Here is a 21,380-nt window from a genome sequence, read left to right as displayed (position 1 = left end):
TTTATTATTTAAATTCGATAATGTATAATAAACAGTAGGTAGATCAGTTCAGACTAAAAAATAAACATATTAAAGAAGTTCTATCTATGTAGGTATCTACCTATAACCTATTTATTTCGTGGGTTTTATGATCTAATTTCATTTGAAAAAAAGACTTATATACCTAATATATAAGTCTTTTTTTACCTATCACTTACGTACCTAGAGAAAATCTAATAGATAATATAAATATCGCTTATGTAGAGCAAAATAATATTATTAGATATTATAATAAATAATAAAATAATATTAGTAGAAAATATTTCCGCTTTACCTCTAGTTATAAAAATTATTTCAACGAAAAATCACTTACATTCCCGTCGCTTCAAATTTATGTTTAGGCATATAGGTATACTAAATGTAGAAATGATAACCGTCCATATGCTGCTTACTTCTTATAAGAACTGCCTATCTTAATATATATAAATCTCGTGTCACAATGTTTGTCCTCAATGGACTCCTAAACCACTTAACCGATTATAATAAAATTCGCACACTATGTGCAGTTCGATCCAACTTGAGAGATAGGATAGTTTAAACATGTAGGTACCACGGGCGAAGCCGGGGCGGACCGCTAGTAAATTCATAAAATCAAGATATTCATGATATAATATAAATTTTTAATTTTAAAGGGTTATGTCTAAGATTTTACAAAGTACCTAACTGTCACTTCGCTACAGCTAAAAGTGAACATACAGCCTCACAGGCTTTTTACTTTTTAGTTGGTACTTAAATTAATAAAAAAATATAATTTAAATATATACATATATTTATTTTCTTACCAAGATACCTAAATTATTATTACTCAAACCATTCAGTTTTATTTAATAGGTCAATTATTTTTCTAATTTTTCATTGCAAATATTCAAAATTTTGACACATTTTCTTTATAGCTTTATCTAGAGAAAGAGAAATAATCAAAAGATGGGCAACGGAAAAATGGGCCTAAAACTCAAGAGAAATAGTTTATATTATAGTTATTAAATATAACATTTGTTTGTTCATCATAAAAAACAAAATTATTAACAAAAGGACTTTAATTTGGCCCATCTCTCTACTAATTTGTTTACAGTTGATAATGAGTGACCAAAGTCTAACACCCTTAATTGCAATTGCATTGAAAAACAAAAGAAACAATACACACAATAAAGTGTCGAGATATTTGAAGATTGTTAATTATTAAGTATTATTAATTAAAACTAAAATCCGAGAGCTAGACTTATATTTTAATATTTTATGTTTTAATTTTTATTCAGACTCTACATTTCTCACTTTTTATTATTTATTACGTATATTTACTTACTGCGGTACAAATTATTATTAGTACATTAATAAATTGTTTTATAACAATCAATATTTCCTAACGAAACCTAAAAGCTTACTGAATAACGATACGCATTACCATATCACACAATCGCGTCGGTATCGATACCGTCTCTATCTTAAACCCATAATTTTAGATATAGAGCTCCGCTCCACGCATTTTCATATTTTAAATACATTTCCCGCGAACAATATTCAAGCTTTACACAAGCACACATTCCAGCTAACACACTTATGATTATTCCATGTTTTTATCTTTCCGAGTTGTGGTATTATTAGAGGCGGTCGGACGCGCGTTCGCGGCTCACGCGTGCGGGGGGGCGGGTGGAGCAGGGCGAAGGGCGAGGGGGAGGGGGGGCTCGTGCGCGCGCTTTCGGGGCGTGGTACGGCGGGCGACGCCCCACGGCGCCCATTGTGGCAGTGGAGGGGAGCGCGGGCCCCCGGCTTCTATTTACTCTTTCAATCAGTGCGAGTGTTTGCCCCTGGCCGGCGTGCACGCGCGGGTGATGCGCTAGCCATGATCTCGCAGAAGCTATCGTACGGCGACGTGCCGACGTCCGCGTCGCTGTCCACACTGTCACCGGGCCTCGCGCCACCTTACGTGAACGGTATGGGCTGCATGCCAGCGCAGCCGTACCCGAATCTCTACTCCAACAATATGGTCGCCAGTGGCTCCTGCATGGGATCCCCCGGCGTGGGATACTCGCCGCCGAGCACCATGGCGTCCTGCATGGGCGGCGGCGGCGCCGTGCCCTATGGCGCCCTGCCAAGGGAACAAGAAGCTGCCTCGCCGACATCGGCTCTACAGCGAGCGCGCAATGATAAAACTTACCGCCGCTCCTACACGCACGCGAAACCACCATACTCCTACATATCGCTCATCACGATGGCCATCCAGAACAACCCATCGCGCATGCTAACTCTCTCGGAAATCTATCAATTCATCATGGATTTGTTCCCATTTTACCGCCAGAACCAGCAGCGCTGGCAGAATTCAATCCGACATTCGCTGTCCTTCAACGATTGTTTCGTGAAAGTGCCACGGACGCCAGACAAGCCTGGGAAAGGCTCATTTTGGACTCTACATCCGGACAGCGGTAATATGTTCGAAAACGGCTGCTTTTTGAGGCGGCAGAAGCGCTTCAAAGATGAAAAGAAAGAGTCGATAAGGCAAGCACAGAAAGCAGCTCACACGCACGGACACCACGGCAGTGGGCACGATAAACGGGATCACTCCCACGAAAAGACTTCAGTCGGAGGCGGCACAGGGGAAGAAAAAGAGATGCGTGATGAGCTGTTGGCGCAGTTACATGCGGCACCCGAGCTGTGCCTGCCCGAGCACACGCCGCTAGCGCTGGAGCACTACGCCCAGCTGAAGCAGGAGCCGACCGGCTACGCGCCCGCGCCGCACCCGTTCAGCATCACGCGACTGCTGCCGGGCGCCGACACCAAGGCGGACTTGAAGATGTACGACGTGAACTATGGGTACGGGCACGCGCCGGCCGACAACTACTACCAGTCGCCGCTGTACCACCACCACGCGCACGCCCACCCGCAGCCGCCCTTGTGACAGTATCCGCTGGCCTAGGCCCGCGGGCCCTGGCCTCGCCGGGTGGCCCAAACGCCTTCAGGAACCAGCGAACTTCTCTTCAAATAACGGACTCCATGTGAGCGTGTTGTGTTCTTGTGATAAGGTAGCGTTGTAAATTGTGTACATATTCAGGCCGTGAGCGTACCGACGCACGGGCGGCGGCCCCGATAGGCCTAACTGTTAGTGGACTCTCGGAAGTGTCCTTTGTAATTTTGCACGGACGCCCATTCATATACCACTTACGATTATCGAATTTAGAATTAATATGTTAGTCCAAATTATCTTGCACATGATACTAATTTCAAACTCGCATTACGCTACGAATGAACTAATTTTTATGTCTAAGTGAATCCGCCCAAAACAATATGATACCTATAACAAGTAATGACAACAACAATTCGATCGATATTATTGCTATCGATATTATCTTTACCTATTGATATTTCGATAAACTATCGGGCGCGTTGAAATCTTTTATTTGTGTCAACAAACTTGAACTTAAATACGCATATCAAATTTTAATAAATAAATATTATTTCGCAATCGAATTACTTGAATGTGATTGCGAGTTATCTAATCTCAGAATAACTAATAGTGGAATAAACTGAACCATAAGAGGAATGGGTACGTACGAATTTATATAAAGTATTTTTATTTATTACGATACAATGTAGACGAGCAGGTTTCGCGTATAAAGATTGGTATATCAATGTGCGTTACGGGTGATGTCATATCGCGGACAGAACTGTGCAATGTTGTTTGTTTTAAATGTGTATATTATAATTAAATTAATAGATAGACGAAATGGAGTTATAGTCCTTCGACCATCGTATAGGCGTAGTTAAGTTTTGTATATATAGTTGTAAGATAAAATTATATATTGACTTTAAATATTATGGTGTTTGGTGTAAGATAGGTACCTATCTACGCTTCCGCACATTCCACTTAAATATATATTTATATGCAAGTTTCAATTTAGCATTTTAATATAATACTTGATAGACGTACAAATTGTTTTATTATTTACAAATATTATTCCTTTTATATAGAAAATGCTTGTCTTTTAAATTGTTGATACAGCAAGTTAAAATTGAGTTATTCTTTAGTGCTCTTTTGACAAGTGTATCACGTTGCGTCATGAACATTAAACATAGCAATGACGGTCACCTTGGAGGTTTTGTTTTTATCAAGCCTTGTGTAATGGCCTTAAGAGTTGTTAAGATCATCTTCAATTCGTTAAATTATGTGCCATATTCGATACTATTTCGACATGTTATATAATATCTATCGAGCAAATATTATTTACAATAGAAAATAAAGCCTATGCGTAGGTGAAAATACTGATATTTTATATATAGTGTAATAATCTATTTGAAAATTGTAATATATTTCATTAAATTTGTACGTTTGTCAAACAATAGCTTGATGTGATTTAAATAATTAGTTATGCTAAATTTAACCTTGTAGTTATAAATACATATTAATGTCATTTACTCGAATCTAGATAGGATACTTATATCATCTGTTAGTTCCAGAGTTAATAAAATTAAGTTTACAAAAAATGTTTTACGTGTTTTCATTTTGTTGCCAACTTTTAATATCCAATGCTTTACTCACTACCTACTTTACTTCAAATGGGCTAATTTATCGAGAATAGAACGCTTTACAAATAAGTGCATGTGAATTACATTTTAATATCTACATATTGAAACAAAAAGTACACCTACTAAACTAATACCAACTCAAAGTCAGAACTCAGAACAAAGCCAGAAACAATATAAGTCTATTCATTTTAACCCTCTAGCGCCTGCCATTAATTTCCCAAACTCAATGACTAACCCTTTACCTGCAGCGGCGCTTCGTGCCATTAAGAGAACAATAAATAGTTATCGTATACTTTTACTGGCGGATATTTTCACTTTTGTTGCGCAAGGTTCCGGCCGTACCCACATTTATACTATAGTACCCACGACAGTAAAGTCATAAAGCACAAAAGGGTTAACGTATGGATGCTGGTGTTAATTTGTCTTGTGTCGGCGAAACGGCCAACAAAATGTATGAAGTAATTACACGTGACTCAATAGTGCTAAATATTGACGGCTTGATATTATTTTGCTGGACTTTGCTCAAATAATAATTTTGAGCTCGTGTCATGTTTAAACAACTTTTCTGGATGTAATGGATATTCAATGCCATCAGTAACTATTTTTTAAGAAAAATATTTAACGCACATGTTTACTATTCGTGTGCTAAAACATATTACTTACATATATGTTGATCAAGTTGACAATGAATAAACTTTTTAACTTAGCATTCTTTATACCATATACTATGTATTGCCTTAAATTAAATTAATGTAATGACACCAAATGAAAAATATTATGCTAAATCTAATCTTACATTAAAATTTACAAAACAAAGATGAGTAAATAACGTTAAGAGCGTTCTCAATATTTAGCGCCTCAAAAACCGCACAAATTCTTCCCAATATTCCAGACTATAAAATCAACACATTCAGAAAGTCATAACTATTTGTGAAACATAGGATGAATGAATCTTTTTCTCGTCTCCGCGGGTGGTTTATTGCATCTATAAAAGTAACCACTCGACACCTGACTGACTTACTGTCGCTTTCATGTGAATAGACACCATTCATATCGGCTTATTGACAAATACTTATTATTTATTTGGCTAATGAACATTGTTGTGACACGGTTATGTAAATAGGTTGACAAAATATTGTATTTTATCGTTCTGGATATAGTTATACAAACACAGTAGGATATTTGTTAAATAACTAGGTACATCTAATTCATAATACATACTTGACAATGAAATATCACTGAGACGATTCCATACCATTTTTAAAATAGGTTATCATGTGAAACCTATAACCTGTAGGTACCTTTAACGTTTATATTAAAAAAATACATTGTAACATCTCAACTTGAACAAGGTACCATAATTATAGTATAACTATTTCCCACACACTATGGAAACAAACATCTCAATGTGTGGGCGCATCAAATTATTTATCTTTTATTGATTTTAGTTACTTGTTAGCCGAGCTACTGGGCTTCATCCTCAACATATAACGATCATTGAAAGTTTACAAGTCATCAAAGATATGGACAACATTAGGCCAAATTCCAGCAATAGATCGTCGATATAAAATAGCCTGTATTCAATCAAGATAAGGAAGTAAGTAAATTTTGTGATCAGCATCAATAGTTGCATCATTTATAGTGAATCACTTAACTTTTTATACTTTTTTTCGGTGGTCGACGTATGTTTTGTTATAAGTTTTTGTGAGTGCGTGTGATGTTATGTCAGCGAGGCCTCATGTCGACCTTTTGTGTGTTTTGTCCGGTGATAATAAAAATAAAACACTTTCTTTGTAACGGTAGACGCTGGGTGCGGGTCTTCATATTGTGTTAAATAAATTTCTTAGTTACAATTAAGGACATTTATGCCACACACAATGATTTATTCGACTTTATACGAGTTTTTGAGGTTTAGAATATGATTTACTTGGATATGTTTCTGTTTAGCGACGGTTCCGAATATGACGTGGACGGAAGGAAGTATAACAAATATTTTCTTAACTTAACAATATTACCTATTTTATTAAAGCAGACAAAGGATATAACGCAATAACATTACTATACTTTTAATAAAAATATAACAGCTTATATAAAATATAGTAAATGTATAGTTTTCAATCCTCTCTTTTTTCACAAATGGCTATTACATACAAAACCTTCATTGTGTAGGTATAATTGTCTGAATCTTGTAGGATTATTTTCAAGTTATTTTATAACTAGCGTAGACAAACATTCAAAGTTAGAACATTAGCTATTAATACGAATCCCTAATTACTAGATAGGTATAGGTATTATACTTAGGAGCTCAATTTATATCAGAATAAAAAACACCATGTAAGTAGGTTTGTATGTTAAATCATTGACTGCAAGCTTACCAAAACAATTTTCTGACTGGTAAAAAAGTTTTTATTTTTAAAGAGTTTTGAACAAATTATTTAGAAGAAGTTCAGACGCTTCGTTCTCCTTGAATCTGATTGATATACCGGTATATTAAGGTAGGTAGGTATTTATTAAGATTTTCCAAAAGAATTCTCTAGAATTTCGGACTGTCCCCCATATCAATATCGTGAGTGATTTTGTAGCGTACAACGACGCAGAATTGAAAACTATTTGTAGAACAAACACCATCCATCACCGACCCGCACTTAGCCGTATTGCTGGCTCCGATCTATGGGGGACGCAATCTTTCGAAACACCAAATATTTTTGGTTACATTTTAAGGAGTAAAATAATATTGAAATCCTAGCAGCTTGATAAAAATAAAGGTTTCTTAGTTTCTTAGGTAAAAAAGTTAGGTCAGGAAATACCACAATTTTAGTAACAATACCTACCTGAAATCAAAGCTTTTGTCACTCCTAGATCAAGTATTAGGACTATTTAAAAAAGTAGAGCTGATATCAAACATTCTTAAATCATTTCAGAAGAGATCAACTAATTTATACGAACCTGCTGTTTAAAATCATATTCTGAACAGGGATACCGAAGTTTAACTGCATTTTGAAACTTTTTAATAAGACCTATAATAATCTGTGTATTAAACACCGATTATTGCTCAAGTTTAAAGTTATTGGAATTTAAAGTTTGCTTAAATTACACTTCTGAATACTCTTTCTAATTTAGAACTTCATGATCAAATTGAAAATTTTATTCTATAGCGAGGTACAAGGTGAGCACAGGACATCGGAAAGGCAGCAAATCCCCTCCAAACCTAGCACGAGGAGTAACAAATAAAAAGGGTAGCTATAGTTGGTATTAGTTTGTTCTATTTATTTGTCTTTTTGAGACGGATCACCAACCTTCTGAGTTCTGACCACCGTGATGTATGGATGATTTATGAGCGGAGATGAAACTGCGAAATTCAATTCAGCTGGCCATAAGAATTAGATTTTTATTTTGACTAAAAGGAGAGATTTTTATAGAGTGTTGCACAGCATGTAATGAATTGTTATCAACCTACACTTCACTTCTATAGTTTCTGAAATAAGAAGAATGAAAATTCTCATAAAGAACTTGTAAATGCAACACATATGTATGCAGACTCATATTCATAACGTCTAATTGTCCACTCTATCACAATGTGCGCTGAACGCAGAGCGTTGACCCCGCGGCGGCCATTTTGTATTTTCAAATTGCATCACGCAACCGTTATATACTTATTAGTGTTTCTTGACTATCTATTCTGAATATAACGAATTGTATTTCTTTAAAAATAAAAACATTTTTAAAAAGGTAGAGAAAAGTTTAAATTGTCCCCAAGCTTAAGATTTTCGTGGTCGTAGCCAAATTATATGACACAAATAATAGACTTTCTAAGCGGTATTATAACAACAAATTGAACCTATTTTCATCACAATCTCTTATCAACTTGCTTCTGATAGCAATGCACATAACACAGTTGATTTACTCATTCCAAAGCAAAGACTCAACGATGTGTACACTATATATTAGTTCACAAACAGAACTATTGATTCACAAAACATTTTTAAATCTTAAATTTACTTGTTTAGCGGTTAATTGATCAAGTACGTAAACGTATTGATGTTACAAGAGAGATAATATTTGGCATTTCAACAAACATTTGACAATATTTGTACTTTTCGTTAGTGTTTATTAAACTACTTGAAATGTAGCGAATCATCAAAACAAAGAACGTATTGGACGTTGTAATTTGTATTTTACAAAAACATTTGAATGAATAAAAGAAAAATGAGGAAATGCGCGAGATCATTGAACTATATTTATTTTCACAGGGTCCTAAAAGGTAAGGCAGGTTTGATTCTGCTTTGGTAATGATTTGGGAAAGTTCTTTCTAATAAGAAATTAACTTGATTGTATTTACCAATTACTCTTTATGTATTACAGTATTCTCTAACTAAATTGAGTTAGAAAAATGATGTTGATGAAGTTGTAAAATATTCAGATGTTGTGGTAAATTTTCAGGTCTATAAAATTGAATTAATTAAAAGAAATAAGTATTGGTTCTATTCTTGGCTAAAAATACATTTATGTTTCATTTATTTTCTGTTTTGCCGTAGCCCGTAGAATACCTAAGCATACATTTGAACATAATAATGCCTAATTAAAAATAAATAATTACAAAGGACAAGCTTAAGTACCTACCTATGTTTCTATATTTAATTCAAAGATAATTTTATCTGAAAATGCATACAGTTATTATTATATTACGTGCAGTTAATTATTTGGAGCCAAAAATGTACAAAACATAAAAAAGAGCTTACATTTTTCTAAAGTTTAGATTGTTACTGTATGGAAACTAAAATCGCAAGCATTTTCATACCAACAAATATAGCAGTAGGTAATAAACACCCACAATAATTTTTTTTACTATTTTTAATTTTTTAATAAGTTACATTTTCCGCCATAAAAAAAACATTTCAAAATGTAAGAGAAAGTCTTTAACCACGATAGATTTTATTTTCTATTCATTTGCATCTCAAAATCATAGAAATAACAATGATGTTCAATATTTATAACCTTCAAAAATGATGTGTCGGTTATAACACATATATTTCCTAGAATTTGAACGAAGTGTGAATTATGTATTTCCCAAAACGTATATAATATTAGTAGTTTAATTTTCATCGATATTACAATGAGGCACAAGGTTCAAAATTGTATTTATCATTGAGATAGAACCAATGTCTGATAACGCGTCATTTTCAATTCTAGTTAGGGAAGCCTCTACTAACTTTTATTACAAATTTATTTAATAATTTATTTAATAACTAGCTTCCGCCCGCGACTCCGTCCGCGCGGATGTCGGTCTTCGCGTGGATGGTTTATTTCTCCATTTTGAGTAACTCTGACAGTAACATCTTATAAATATCTATTGGACTCAAATACGGCTAGGCCTATAATAATACCCAACGTGTGTTCGCTGTTCTACAGAACAACGTCTATGGATAAAACTGAAAAATTAAGATTATTTTTTTTCTTCGTATTTTTTCAGGATAAAAAGTATCCTATTTTACGCCCAGGATAATAAGGTATAATTATACCAAGTTTCATCGAAATCGAACCGTTAGTTTTCACGTGATGTCTTCACATACAGACAGACAGACAGACAGACAGACAGACAAAAATTTTTTTAATCACATATTTGGGTTTGGTATCGATCCAGTAACACCCCCTGCTATTTATTTTTTCAATATTTTCAATGTACAGAATTGACCCTTCTACAGATTTATTATATGTATAGAAGATGTATAACATCTCGATTTTATATCTATGCTAATATTATAAAGCTGAAGAGTTTGTTTGTTTGTTTATTTATTTGAACGCGCTAATCTCAGGTAGGTACTACTTGTCCGTTTTGAAAAATTCTTTCGGTGTTAGATAGCCCATTTATCGAGGAAGGCTATAGGCCTCACGCTATGACCAACAGGAGCGGAGCAATGCGGGTGAAACCGCGCGGCATAGCTAGTGTATAATATTTATTAAAGTGGTTTTGATATTGACTCTCTTATTAAGTCTTAATTCCAATAGAAAAAACTTTATATCAACGGTAAAATCAATTTACTTTTTTTTCAAATCATAAAAAATATAGAAGAAAATATGAATAAAATGTAGTAAGTATATGCATCCACACATCCTAATTAACTCCCACAATATTAGCAGCATATTCGCAGCAATATATTCCCATATGAATACAGACGTCTGAAAATTAGCACTGTTATATACATATAACAACGAACGACTTACATTAGGTACACTATGTTAATCATAGTCGTGTGTAAGCAATCTAAAGACATGTAGTCTGAAGCATTAACTGCAAAACCATGGCTTGTTAATAAAACTGCTAATGAATTGTAGTTTGTAGTCATTTAACTCATCAATTGTAACCTCCTTGTTATATGTTGTGATTGGTTTGTTTTGAAGGACAAACGAATATCACTCAGAAGCTCTTTGACTATAAAAAGGTAGGTGTTTGTTAATTTACATGCTGGACCTTAAATTTTTTATTCATTTATTCAACAATGAATACTTCAATATTTTATATAATTTCAATATTTTAAACAAAGAGCGTATTGGACATGGTAATTATAAGAAAGCTCTGTCTAGTGTAAGCTAGAAAGAGGTATTTCTTCAAACAAATTATTTATGTTGATGTAAGTACATCAATATATAAAAAATATATATTCTAACGAGGATATCTCATGGTCAGACATCTCTGAACATTAGCGAAAAATGTGTAGCGAGATAGGTGAAATAATAATTCCAATACTTCCTGTATTGGAATTATTATTCAAACAGAGTCAACAATTACTATACCATAACAATAGTTATGTACGCAACACTGCATAACATATACTCATCTTTCAATAGTTTCCTATTTAACATAACTAAACACTCACGACCAAGTATCATTTCGGTAAAGAGGTCATTCAGAAACTATAATTGACTTGCAACTTTGTGCTAGTGGCAGCCCTGCGATCGCGTTCACTTTTTATCGTCTTTACGTTGGTACCTAGTATTTGCTCATTGTCGCGGTATCGATGCGGGGTCAGTATCGATTTACGCTCGCCTGTTATCGAATAGTCGATATTTTTGTTTGCCCAGCCCCATCAATGAGGCTCGAGTGTATCTTGCGTATTTAAGCAATAACTTGTTTGATAATGCTTTACAGTGCTTGCACTGTGATTAGTCGCGCCTCTCTTGATTGCGCTAGTGATTTATTTTGTTTTATCAATTACATTTCGATTGCGGTTCATTTGCAATCGACAGCTGTTACGCGTCTATCTAGTGATGTTTCGCAACGATATCAAAGTTGTATTAGAGAAGGCAATTACTAGATTATGCTGCAAAATATATTGTAAATTGCACAGCTAATTAGGGTTACCAATCAAATATTGCTAACTATAACACAATAATACAAGATATAGGAAACAGCCAATATCCTTCCCACGGCTCCGACAAAGCACTTAAGATTGAATTTCGGCTCCTATGTAATAAAATACTAGCCTACTAATATAAAAGCCGATCGCATTAGCTAAAGGCCATTATTAAAAAGTATCGGATTTCGAAGCGCAGCGCGTCGGCTCCGACCAATAGCGTGGCCGGGACAAATGAACAACCAATCAAATACGAGTATTTTTTGTGGATCCATTTAATGGATTGTTCTTCATTTGATTTATGTTTTCGGTTGTTATTTTGTTTTTGTTTTAATGAATGCTCCAATTGTATACTATAGGTATATGAATGTTTTTATGACAATAGCTTATATAGCATGCATCTGTAATATTAATTACTCTTTTCAATGTATGCCTATTCATAAATGTGGTGAAATAATCGATATTCGGTACCAGCATGTTTTTAAAAATACATACAATGAGGTATAGGTACTCATAGATAAAATAAATTGAGATCAATAAAGTATTGACGAAAAAGCCTAATTATTTATTATTATTCAAACCATATAGAAAATGAATAAGAACTTTATTCCACTTGTAGCATAGTTTATTAAATAGTTATGGTTGTAGCCCATAGGTATACTCTGCTGCGTGACAAAAATTCTGTACGCTCTCCTAGAGCAAAGTTTTCTGGAAAAACATTACTACATAGTATAAAAGAAAGTCACTTTCTCTGTCCCTATTTCCCTATGTCCCTTTGTATGCTTTAATCTTTAAAACTACGCAACGGATTTTGATGCGGTTTTTTTTAATAGATAGAGCGATTCAAGAGAAAGGTTTTAGTATATAATTTATTAGGTTAAAGATAAAGCGGGCGAAGCCGCGGGCGGTAAGCTAGTATAAAATATTCAAACTGGAACTTATATCTAGTTTCAAGGCTCTTTTAACATAGACAAGTATTGTTTTTTACTATAGGTACCATATTCTATTAATATATAAGAAAAATCGATCTACTCTGTATTTACAATAAAAATGTACATTAAAATAAAGATAGATAAATTAGAATCAACATAAAACAATGAAAAACAAGGGAACATGTGTTGTTCGTTATCATATAGGTACCTAAGTAATAACTTAGCAAACTATTGTAGTTAAGCTACAATTATGTTCTAAACGGTCCACTTTATCTCATCGCTTAACAATTTCTATTGCTATATAGTAACTGGATGGAACATACCTAATATTAATTTTAAATAAAATATAAAAAAGACAGATCAGAATTCCAAAAATGTTAAGTAATAGTGGTCTCTATGAAAATATATGTTCCGGTATTGTTTTTTTCAACAGAACAGGTGATTAATAATCATCAGGAATGAATGAAAAAAAAGTGTCACTTCATAGGATTAACTTGAATACTAATGGGACAGTGGTTCGACTACGACAAAAATTTCAGGATTGTCCAAAATATAGAATAGACATCTTAGTTTGGCAGAGCTCAGAAGAATGATCACTTCATGCTACATGATACAATCATACATGAGCCATACGTCGTCACAATTCAAGTATGACTTGTGACGACGTATGTTTCATACTGCTTGTTCGTAATCTTTTAATCTAACTTAAAAATAATAAAATCGTATGAAAACATTGTCAAATAAATCGTAAAATAGCATCAACTGTTTTGTAACTATTATTGTCTAATTAGTTAATTGTATAGATATATTGTGTATAGATATCGCCTTATTTATTATTAGATTCTGTGCATGTTGTGTTCATCTGTAATTGTTGTGCATAATAAGTTATAAATCCTATTGACCGTAACTGTTTAACGCGAAAGATACGTATGTAACAACTTTTGATGAACCTTTTTTAATAAAATAAAAAATAAACTGTTCAAGGGTGGAGCCCATAGCACAACAATATCAACAAATAAATACCGTCACATCTAGTATACAATAATCTGTGTATAATTCTGTGGAAAGGGACATGCGCAGTACTAACAGTCAATACTACGCGTGGCCGAAGCAACATAGCTTTGTATATCACAACAGCTCCATACACCAGAGAATCAGCTTGCTTTATATGTTGCAGAATTAAATACAAATATTGTAAACAATATGTATTGAAAAATGTCGTATCTAGTATGTAAACTACAAAATGTAAAAGTAGATTTGTTTAGGATTAGGTTGCTACAATTTATAAATGTAAGCGCCTCTACCGGAAATAAATGAAAACTAGACAATATGTATACATTGTTATACAGTAATAACATTGAATTTAGATGAATTATGCATAATAAAGATTAATGCTTTATTTCTTACATTACTACTTTTTCGAATTACTCTACCTATAACATAGATATAAGATAACCGGAGAACACTGGATAGTTTTAATACCTAATGAGCTGAATAAAGTAAATATCTATAAAAAATGTCTTTCACAAAAAAAGTGAAACATCAATATGCATTTATAAAAAAAATCTTCTCTCTTACCTTATCAATTCTGAAAACAACAAAATTGATCGAATAGTAAAATAGCTTAAAGAATTGTTACGAAATGATTTTCACTAGTATTATAATAAATTCCCAGTCAATTGTCGCGTATAAACGAAGACGTCGGCTAACAGAATGTTGGCTCATTATTGTTAAAGCGACGGACTCTCAGATATAATATTAGACGGCTCTTTTTAAGTAAACTTGCAGAAACGACTGTATACTTTAAGTTGAAATTAAAGACGTTGATAGAGTATATCTCTATTTTACGGATATTTTATCTAAAATAGTATTATTTAAAGACTTTTTTCGTACGATAGAGAAACGCTTGACCACGATCACACCTACTGGTGAGCGAAGATGTGGGCTGTGACCAGAGAGTGTAGAGCGCGCTTTGTAGCACTACCAGATTGTGCTCGTATTATTATTTACTTTCACGAAGATTTTGACACATACCACGTACACAAATACACATACACGTACAAATATTGAAGGTTGCCTGGCAGAGATGGCTTAGAGCCATAAGGCCGCCATTTGTACATTTAAATCAATTAAGATGTTTATAAAATAAGATAAAACCCAATGTACAATAAATAATAAATAAATAAATATTACTTTTTCTTAATGTGTTGGTATCTAACAAAAGTTTATGAAAAATAATACAACAATAACTTCTATGATAGTGCAATTAGAAAGAGATTATTATCTACAGATGTACTTACAAGTATTTATAATTAATAATAATTAAATGTATGATAGATGCTGATAGAACAAATGTTAAAGTTGTTCGGAAATTTTTTACAAAATTTTTATTTTTGTTATTGGTTCTGTCAGGCAAGAATTTAATCCTTTGTTTAGATTAAGAGCATCACGTCTACGTCCCCGTGTTCCTGTTCTACTAAAAACTTCATAAAAGGACCTATATTTTCACTAATCACATATGTAATACCTTTATGTTACTTTACTTCATATTATTCAATACATTATCACTTTTTATATTTTATAAAACATAGATAATTACAGTTAAACTAAAGGTAGATATGTAAATACTGGTATAAATTAATTTACTCAAAATCGTTTCGTTAAATGAACGAGACGTCCTTTATTACAACTGCAAGTCTCTTATTAAATAGATTAAACAATGATTATCGTGACGGAGACTTGAGAATTTTCATAAGTTCAATTGAACGGAAAAAATCGGCACGGACTAATCACGACACGATTTGGCTGGCTTTATGTAAGAATGAGTTATCGATAATTGTGATTATTTTGTTTCATTTTAGACATTATTGCTGAAAAATAGAGATGATTTAAAAATGTTTTGTGATTTTTTTGTGAAATGTATTGTTGGTTGAAATGAAATGCAAATAAGTTCTAAAGGTAAATAAAACCTGTTCGTATTCAAATTCAAGTTTTTTAACGTGATAACGTTTTTAAAATCGTTTTAGTCGGGTGACATGTTCAGAAACTTGTGTCACACCAAAACCTCACGAGCGCTATCGCAGGTATAACGAGAGAGAGACAGACCGATCTCCCGTCTCATCTCGAGCGCTGCCGCCTGCCACCAATAAGACGTTATCACGTAAACATCTCGATCGTAAACCTACTTTACAAACAACCAATTATTTATTTAAATAAAATGATTATTCATTCTAGATGAATATTATTAGAATGATTATTTCTTCTAGATGCCTTTTGATATTTAATTTAGAACTGTAGTAGGTACATATAGGAGTATAAATGGCAACAATAAAAGCAAAAGTAGGTAAGTTTAATTCGTAGCACAAGTTTCATTAAACCGGTGCACTACTGCTGAATGCCGTCCAAGCTAACAATTAAGGCAGATTAAAAAAACTTCTTTATTTAAGAGAGGATGTTTCCTTCGGAGATCGGCAATTTGTTGAAATTTTCTTTAAAAATTTTCACTTCGATGTCCGTTTAATAGAGTACCTGACTTATGTTTGTTCTGACTTTGTAATTCGATTGAATTGTTAATCTCGAAAGAGGATTAGGTGTAATTCCGTTTTCCTTTTCAATATTTGGATAGAAATTCGACTTGATTTTAATACAATGCTTAATGGTGACAAAACATATTTTTAAATTAAATAGAGAATAGTCAAAATATGTTGCATTAAACACTCATCGTACCTACTTGGTATCTTTCTTTCATTATTATATTTATTATTAATCAAAAATACGCTTAAAAAACAACAAATAGTACACACACAGAAAATGGGAGGTCTTGTAAGCATAGAAATTTGTAAAAATATAACAGGTACAGGTAGTAATAAACTAAATTATTCTCTTCCATTTGCACACACAAAATGTGCCTAGCTATATTTAACTTTTAAAATAACTCCCTTAGCTCCAAGAGTTATAAAAACCGTACAGATCCCTAATATACCATTTTTCTCATAGTCACGTATAGTTCACAGTACATCCTGCGTCCTGTTATCAATTCTCATTAGATAACACCAGCGACGTCTCGGAACCGAACTGCAAACAACCTTATCTGGAACCCGGGTGAGGACTGAGATGTTTTTCAAATTGATTTGTAACTATTTTCGTATCTAAATGTGATAAATTAAAGTATTGAGTATGAATTGTGTAATGTTATGGGCAAATATTTTATGTGTTTTAGGTAGAGTAATAATTGTTATCTGAGGGGCTATAGATTACATTTCAAAGTAGAGAAGATTTCAGGAGTTACAAAGTTCCTGGATAAATTATCCATTGGGTTAGCCATTAGCCTAATGGCTAAATACATCAATCAACAATGTATTTCAATAGTTTATGACCATATATTTATCAGTATACGATGAGGTAGAAATAAACGCAAATAGAAGAACATGTAACCATAATACCTATAATTTAAGGTTAGAAGGTTCGTTTGGTTACGAAGAAGCAAAAAAGAAATCACATTCTACGAATCAATTATGATAAGGTATTTTCACTCCCCGTCAAACGATTTTGCACAAATTCACCGCTTGGTTAAACAATTTATTGGTCGTTTAACCTTCATATGTTATGAAAATACATCGATATATGAGTATTAAGTAGGTACAAGAGGCAATGCTGAGGTCTCATCGTGAGGCGTTACGCGCTGTTGGACGCCGCCATCTTTATAGGCCTTGTGTGGTACAGATAGCATAAAAATATGAGTAGTCACGTTTTACATTTATATATTTCGATATTTAGTTATTAAATTTCAGTGGACAAGGATGAAAATTTATTTATTTTAAAAATATTTTTTATTGTGAAATTTTCGAATAGATCGCATTTCTTGACTTCATAGACGGGAATGTTGAAGTTTTGAATAAGTTTGTTAACTAAGAAAGAATAGTGAATGATGATTTTTATATAAAAATTACGATCACCTAAATTAATTGCAATATTTGCAACTCCTGATTAATACCTACAAAAATTTCTATATAATAAAATGAAAATGTATACTAATGTAAAGCATTACATACCTACTCTGAAAGAGGCCATTTATGTAAAGAAATTAAGTATGGCATACCTACATAACGAAAGGGGTTTAAACGTGTTTTTTGCAAACGGTACATCGGTAATCAGACCAAATATTTTCGAAATCGTCCACGAGCCGGTTTTGGAGTTTTTTCGTTTCGTCGCCGCTTGCCATCTCAGTTGAACAAATAAAGACAAGTGTGCGCTTCAAGGAAACGCCGATTCGTAAAAAAGCCTTTTCGGTAATCGCGTGTTGAAACACCCAGTTAATGTTGCTGTAAGTAAGGGAAATGTTGCTTCATTTTCATTGGAATTACTCAAAATACTCATGCTATGCTTAAAAATTAAAAAGGATAATTCGAATTATTTTTTTGAGTTTTTTTTATTGTTTATCTGCAAAACAACCATAACATCTATCATGTTACAATATTTTAAATTGTTAATGTTCAATTTGTCTTCAAAATAACCATAACACCCTCAAGAACAAATTTTAACAATAGTTGTGATTTTTTATATCTGTTTACAATTTGCACATCATGACGATTACAGTTGCAGTCATGTTGCAGTGCTATCTACGAAGTGATGATGCTGTCATAATGAAGGAAATCGCCTCCTTAGTACAGTGGTTGACGCGTGAGCGTAGAACCGAGGGGTCCTGGGTTCGATTCCCGGTGGAGACGAAGAAAAAAAAATGTCTCGGTCTGGCAGGACACAGAAAGCTGATCACCTACTTATCTCTAAAGAAAATCGATCAGTTAAACAGATGTATGCGTAATGCATCTGCAGGAAAGCGTCTTTTAATGCAGGAAACACAGTATTTATGGCAGGTTTTTTTTAATAAATTAATTTCTTGCAGATACACCACCAGAAATATAGTCTGTATTCTATATTACAATAATATGAAATGAGAAGATGGCGAAGGGACTGAACCATACACATTTATATAAAAAGTATCAGAATTGAAGACCGGTACATTTAAAGCTCATATCAAATAATATAGTTTTTCTACTTTTATCATTTAATCTAAAGTGTATTGGATTGATAAGCGTCAAGTGATGGTTGCTAAGTGCAGTCTGCCTTGATACTAAACTTGATAGTGGGTTCGGTGCCCGATAATAATGCAAGTGACACTGAAACTCTAATCAATTGTATTTGTTATCAAAATGGTAAGCTATTTTCCTTAAGATTGGCATGGTAAGTATGAAAACTTTTTAGATGTTATCATTTAAGTTTGAAGTATACAGGTAATTGGTAATATTTTCTATTTTTATATTGATTCAATTAAAAATATATTTCTATTAATTTAAGGCTGTGTAATGTGTATGCTAACATAATATGTTCCTATTTACCTGTATGTAGCCTTCGTAGCACCTGAGCTTTATAGTAGGCTTTATAAAAACATTAATTTTGAAAGTTGGAATGTAGAGTCGTTCGATGTTATTCTATTTGATACCTATAGTTATTGACAAAGAACTTGTCTTTTGATAGAAGTATCAATTCCATAAATAAGATATAATAAAAATGCATGGTAGGTATGTTTTGTACAATATGTAAGTATGTATAAAACAATATTTTTATCACAAAAGACTGCTCTACTTATACGTCTATTTCCTTTTTTAGAACTTTGTATGACTTAACATATATGAATTTTTAACAAAACAATTATAACAAAAGAGCATATATAAAGACACTTGTAAAAGCTCATTCACGTTAAGTATTCCAGAATTTTCTATAGATAAGTATTTATAGCGTTTAAATGAAAGCAGTTGTAAGGAAGGTACGGACAGAGAGAATACTAAATGTTTCAATTTGCTATAATCTGACTCGGTGTGTTTGTACCAAAGAATTTGTAAGTACTGCTTGATGCTGGTACATTTTTAATATCACTTTTGTAGCGTGTAATGGGACTAAACTTTAGTTTGTAGTACTGTCGTTTGAATTTTAAACGTAGATTGAATTTGTGATAACCTGTTCACTTGTTAGTCATAGCTAGATATAAGTATAGCTGCTGTAGCATATTATAGATTCGCTATAAAAATAATCAGTTAAAATGGAAAATCAATCTTTACACAACAACTTGTATTATCGCTACTGAAAAGATTGCTTCAAGGCAAGTTTTATTGCGGAAGGGTGTTATATAAAAAAAGAAGAGTACGTACGGATAATATGATTATTGATAAAAGTGATACAGACAATATAATTTTTATGAATACAAAAATTTGTAATTTATTTAAAATGCAATACCTATATAGTGATAACGTGCATGTATTATGAATGAATAAGAACATGAGTTTATTGTAAACTTCTGAGTTTTCCACAAACCCTTCCCGGTTTCTTCTAATTGTAAGCTGTGGTCACATATTATAACCGGTTGTGCATACGCCAACTTATATTAATTATAAAGCTATATTTAGCCTTAGTACACATGTAACCTTTTTGAAAATAAATGCGCATGAAACAATAGACTGTAAGGTAATTTTTAGCGTATCGTATGTTTCGGAAAACTAGGACGAGGTAGGCAAATAAGTGGATTTCAATAACATAGGGTTCGGGCAAGTCGAACCAAACAACGAAATTACAGTACATCCGAACGGAAAACACACAAACACGGTTCGGACCTTCATTCGGAATTCTCAAAAACCGTGCCGTCGTTGTCTCGCTTCCATAAATATTTACCCTGGCCAGTTATTGGCGAGTACTGTTGTGTGGGGAAGTGGCTTAAAAATAGTTTTAAAATAGTTCAAAAAAGGTTTAGATATCAGTCGATATGCTGTATTGATATTGCATTTATATATTGCAAACATCTTCTTCAGCATCTAATTAAAAGTAGATTACACCTCGCTGTTAAAGGAAACAAATCGTACCTACCATTGATATAAGAATCTAATTCATAATCAAGACTAATCTAAAAGCTTACAAAGCTTAGCAATGTTTTTCTTCTTCAGCTTTGAAATTGCTGAAAAAAAAAATAATTCAACATAATCCTATCCATCCTTTTTTGTTGCTGTGTCAAGTCTGGTAGGATATTATATATACTTTTACAATAATTTAAGCTGTTATAAATCCCGCCACAACTATTCTTATTCACTACAATTATACCAGTACAATTAGTCCGGGATACATCGCCCATTTTTGCAAGTGATTACTATCAAGCTAATTTTTCGTGAGTAGCTTTATTTTGATGAGATGCCCTATAATTTCATGTACGAAACTCTCGATTGTGGTAGCTTACAGAGGTAACAAGGATAAAAATTTTTGATTTGAAGCTACTCACGAAAAATTAGCTTGATAGTAATCACTTGCAAAAATGGGCGATGTATCCCGGACTAAATACATATTGTCAATCATAATATATTTCCAGAGTTTTCCACACGATTGTACTCGTTCAGATCTTTTTCACAGTGTAATAGACTTCGCGGGCGGACACATGATACGTTGAATTCAGACAAAACCAACGTTTTCAAAGAACATATCAACTATGTGTACTGTGAGT

At 33.2% G+C, this 21,380-nt stretch overlaps 1 protein-coding gene across 1 annotated transcript; it reads left to right on the top strand.

Moving 5' to 3' along the window:
• Positions 1-1,800: 1,800 nt before the first annotated feature.
• On the top strand, positions 1,801-4,505 carry fkh (fork head box protein). The gene has a single exon (XM_090112624.1). It carries the CDS (start codon positions 1,880-1,882, stop codon positions 2,930-2,932), a length of 1,053 nt encoding a protein of 350 aa, XP_089968750.1. The 5' UTR covers positions 1,801-1,879; the 3' UTR covers positions 2,933-4,505.
• Positions 4,506-21,380: the final 16,875 nt, after the last annotated feature.

The sequence above is a fragment of the Colias eurytheme genome, chromosome 18 (assembly GCF_061535395.1).
Source record: "Colias eurytheme isolate Ceu_HAF_F1 chromosome 18, ilColEury1 Martin Lab GWU primary, whole genome shotgun sequence".
Taxonomy (NCBI): Eukaryota; Metazoa; Arthropoda; class Insecta; order Lepidoptera; family Pieridae; genus Colias; species Colias eurytheme.
This window is presented reverse-complemented; position numbering and strand designations above follow the sequence as displayed.

What these genes read in the sequence shown, in the direction of transcription:
- fkh (XM_090112624.1), top strand. Translation starts at nt 1,880, where the DNA reads ATGATCTCGCAGAAGCTATCGTACGGCGACGTGCCGACGTCCGCGTCG.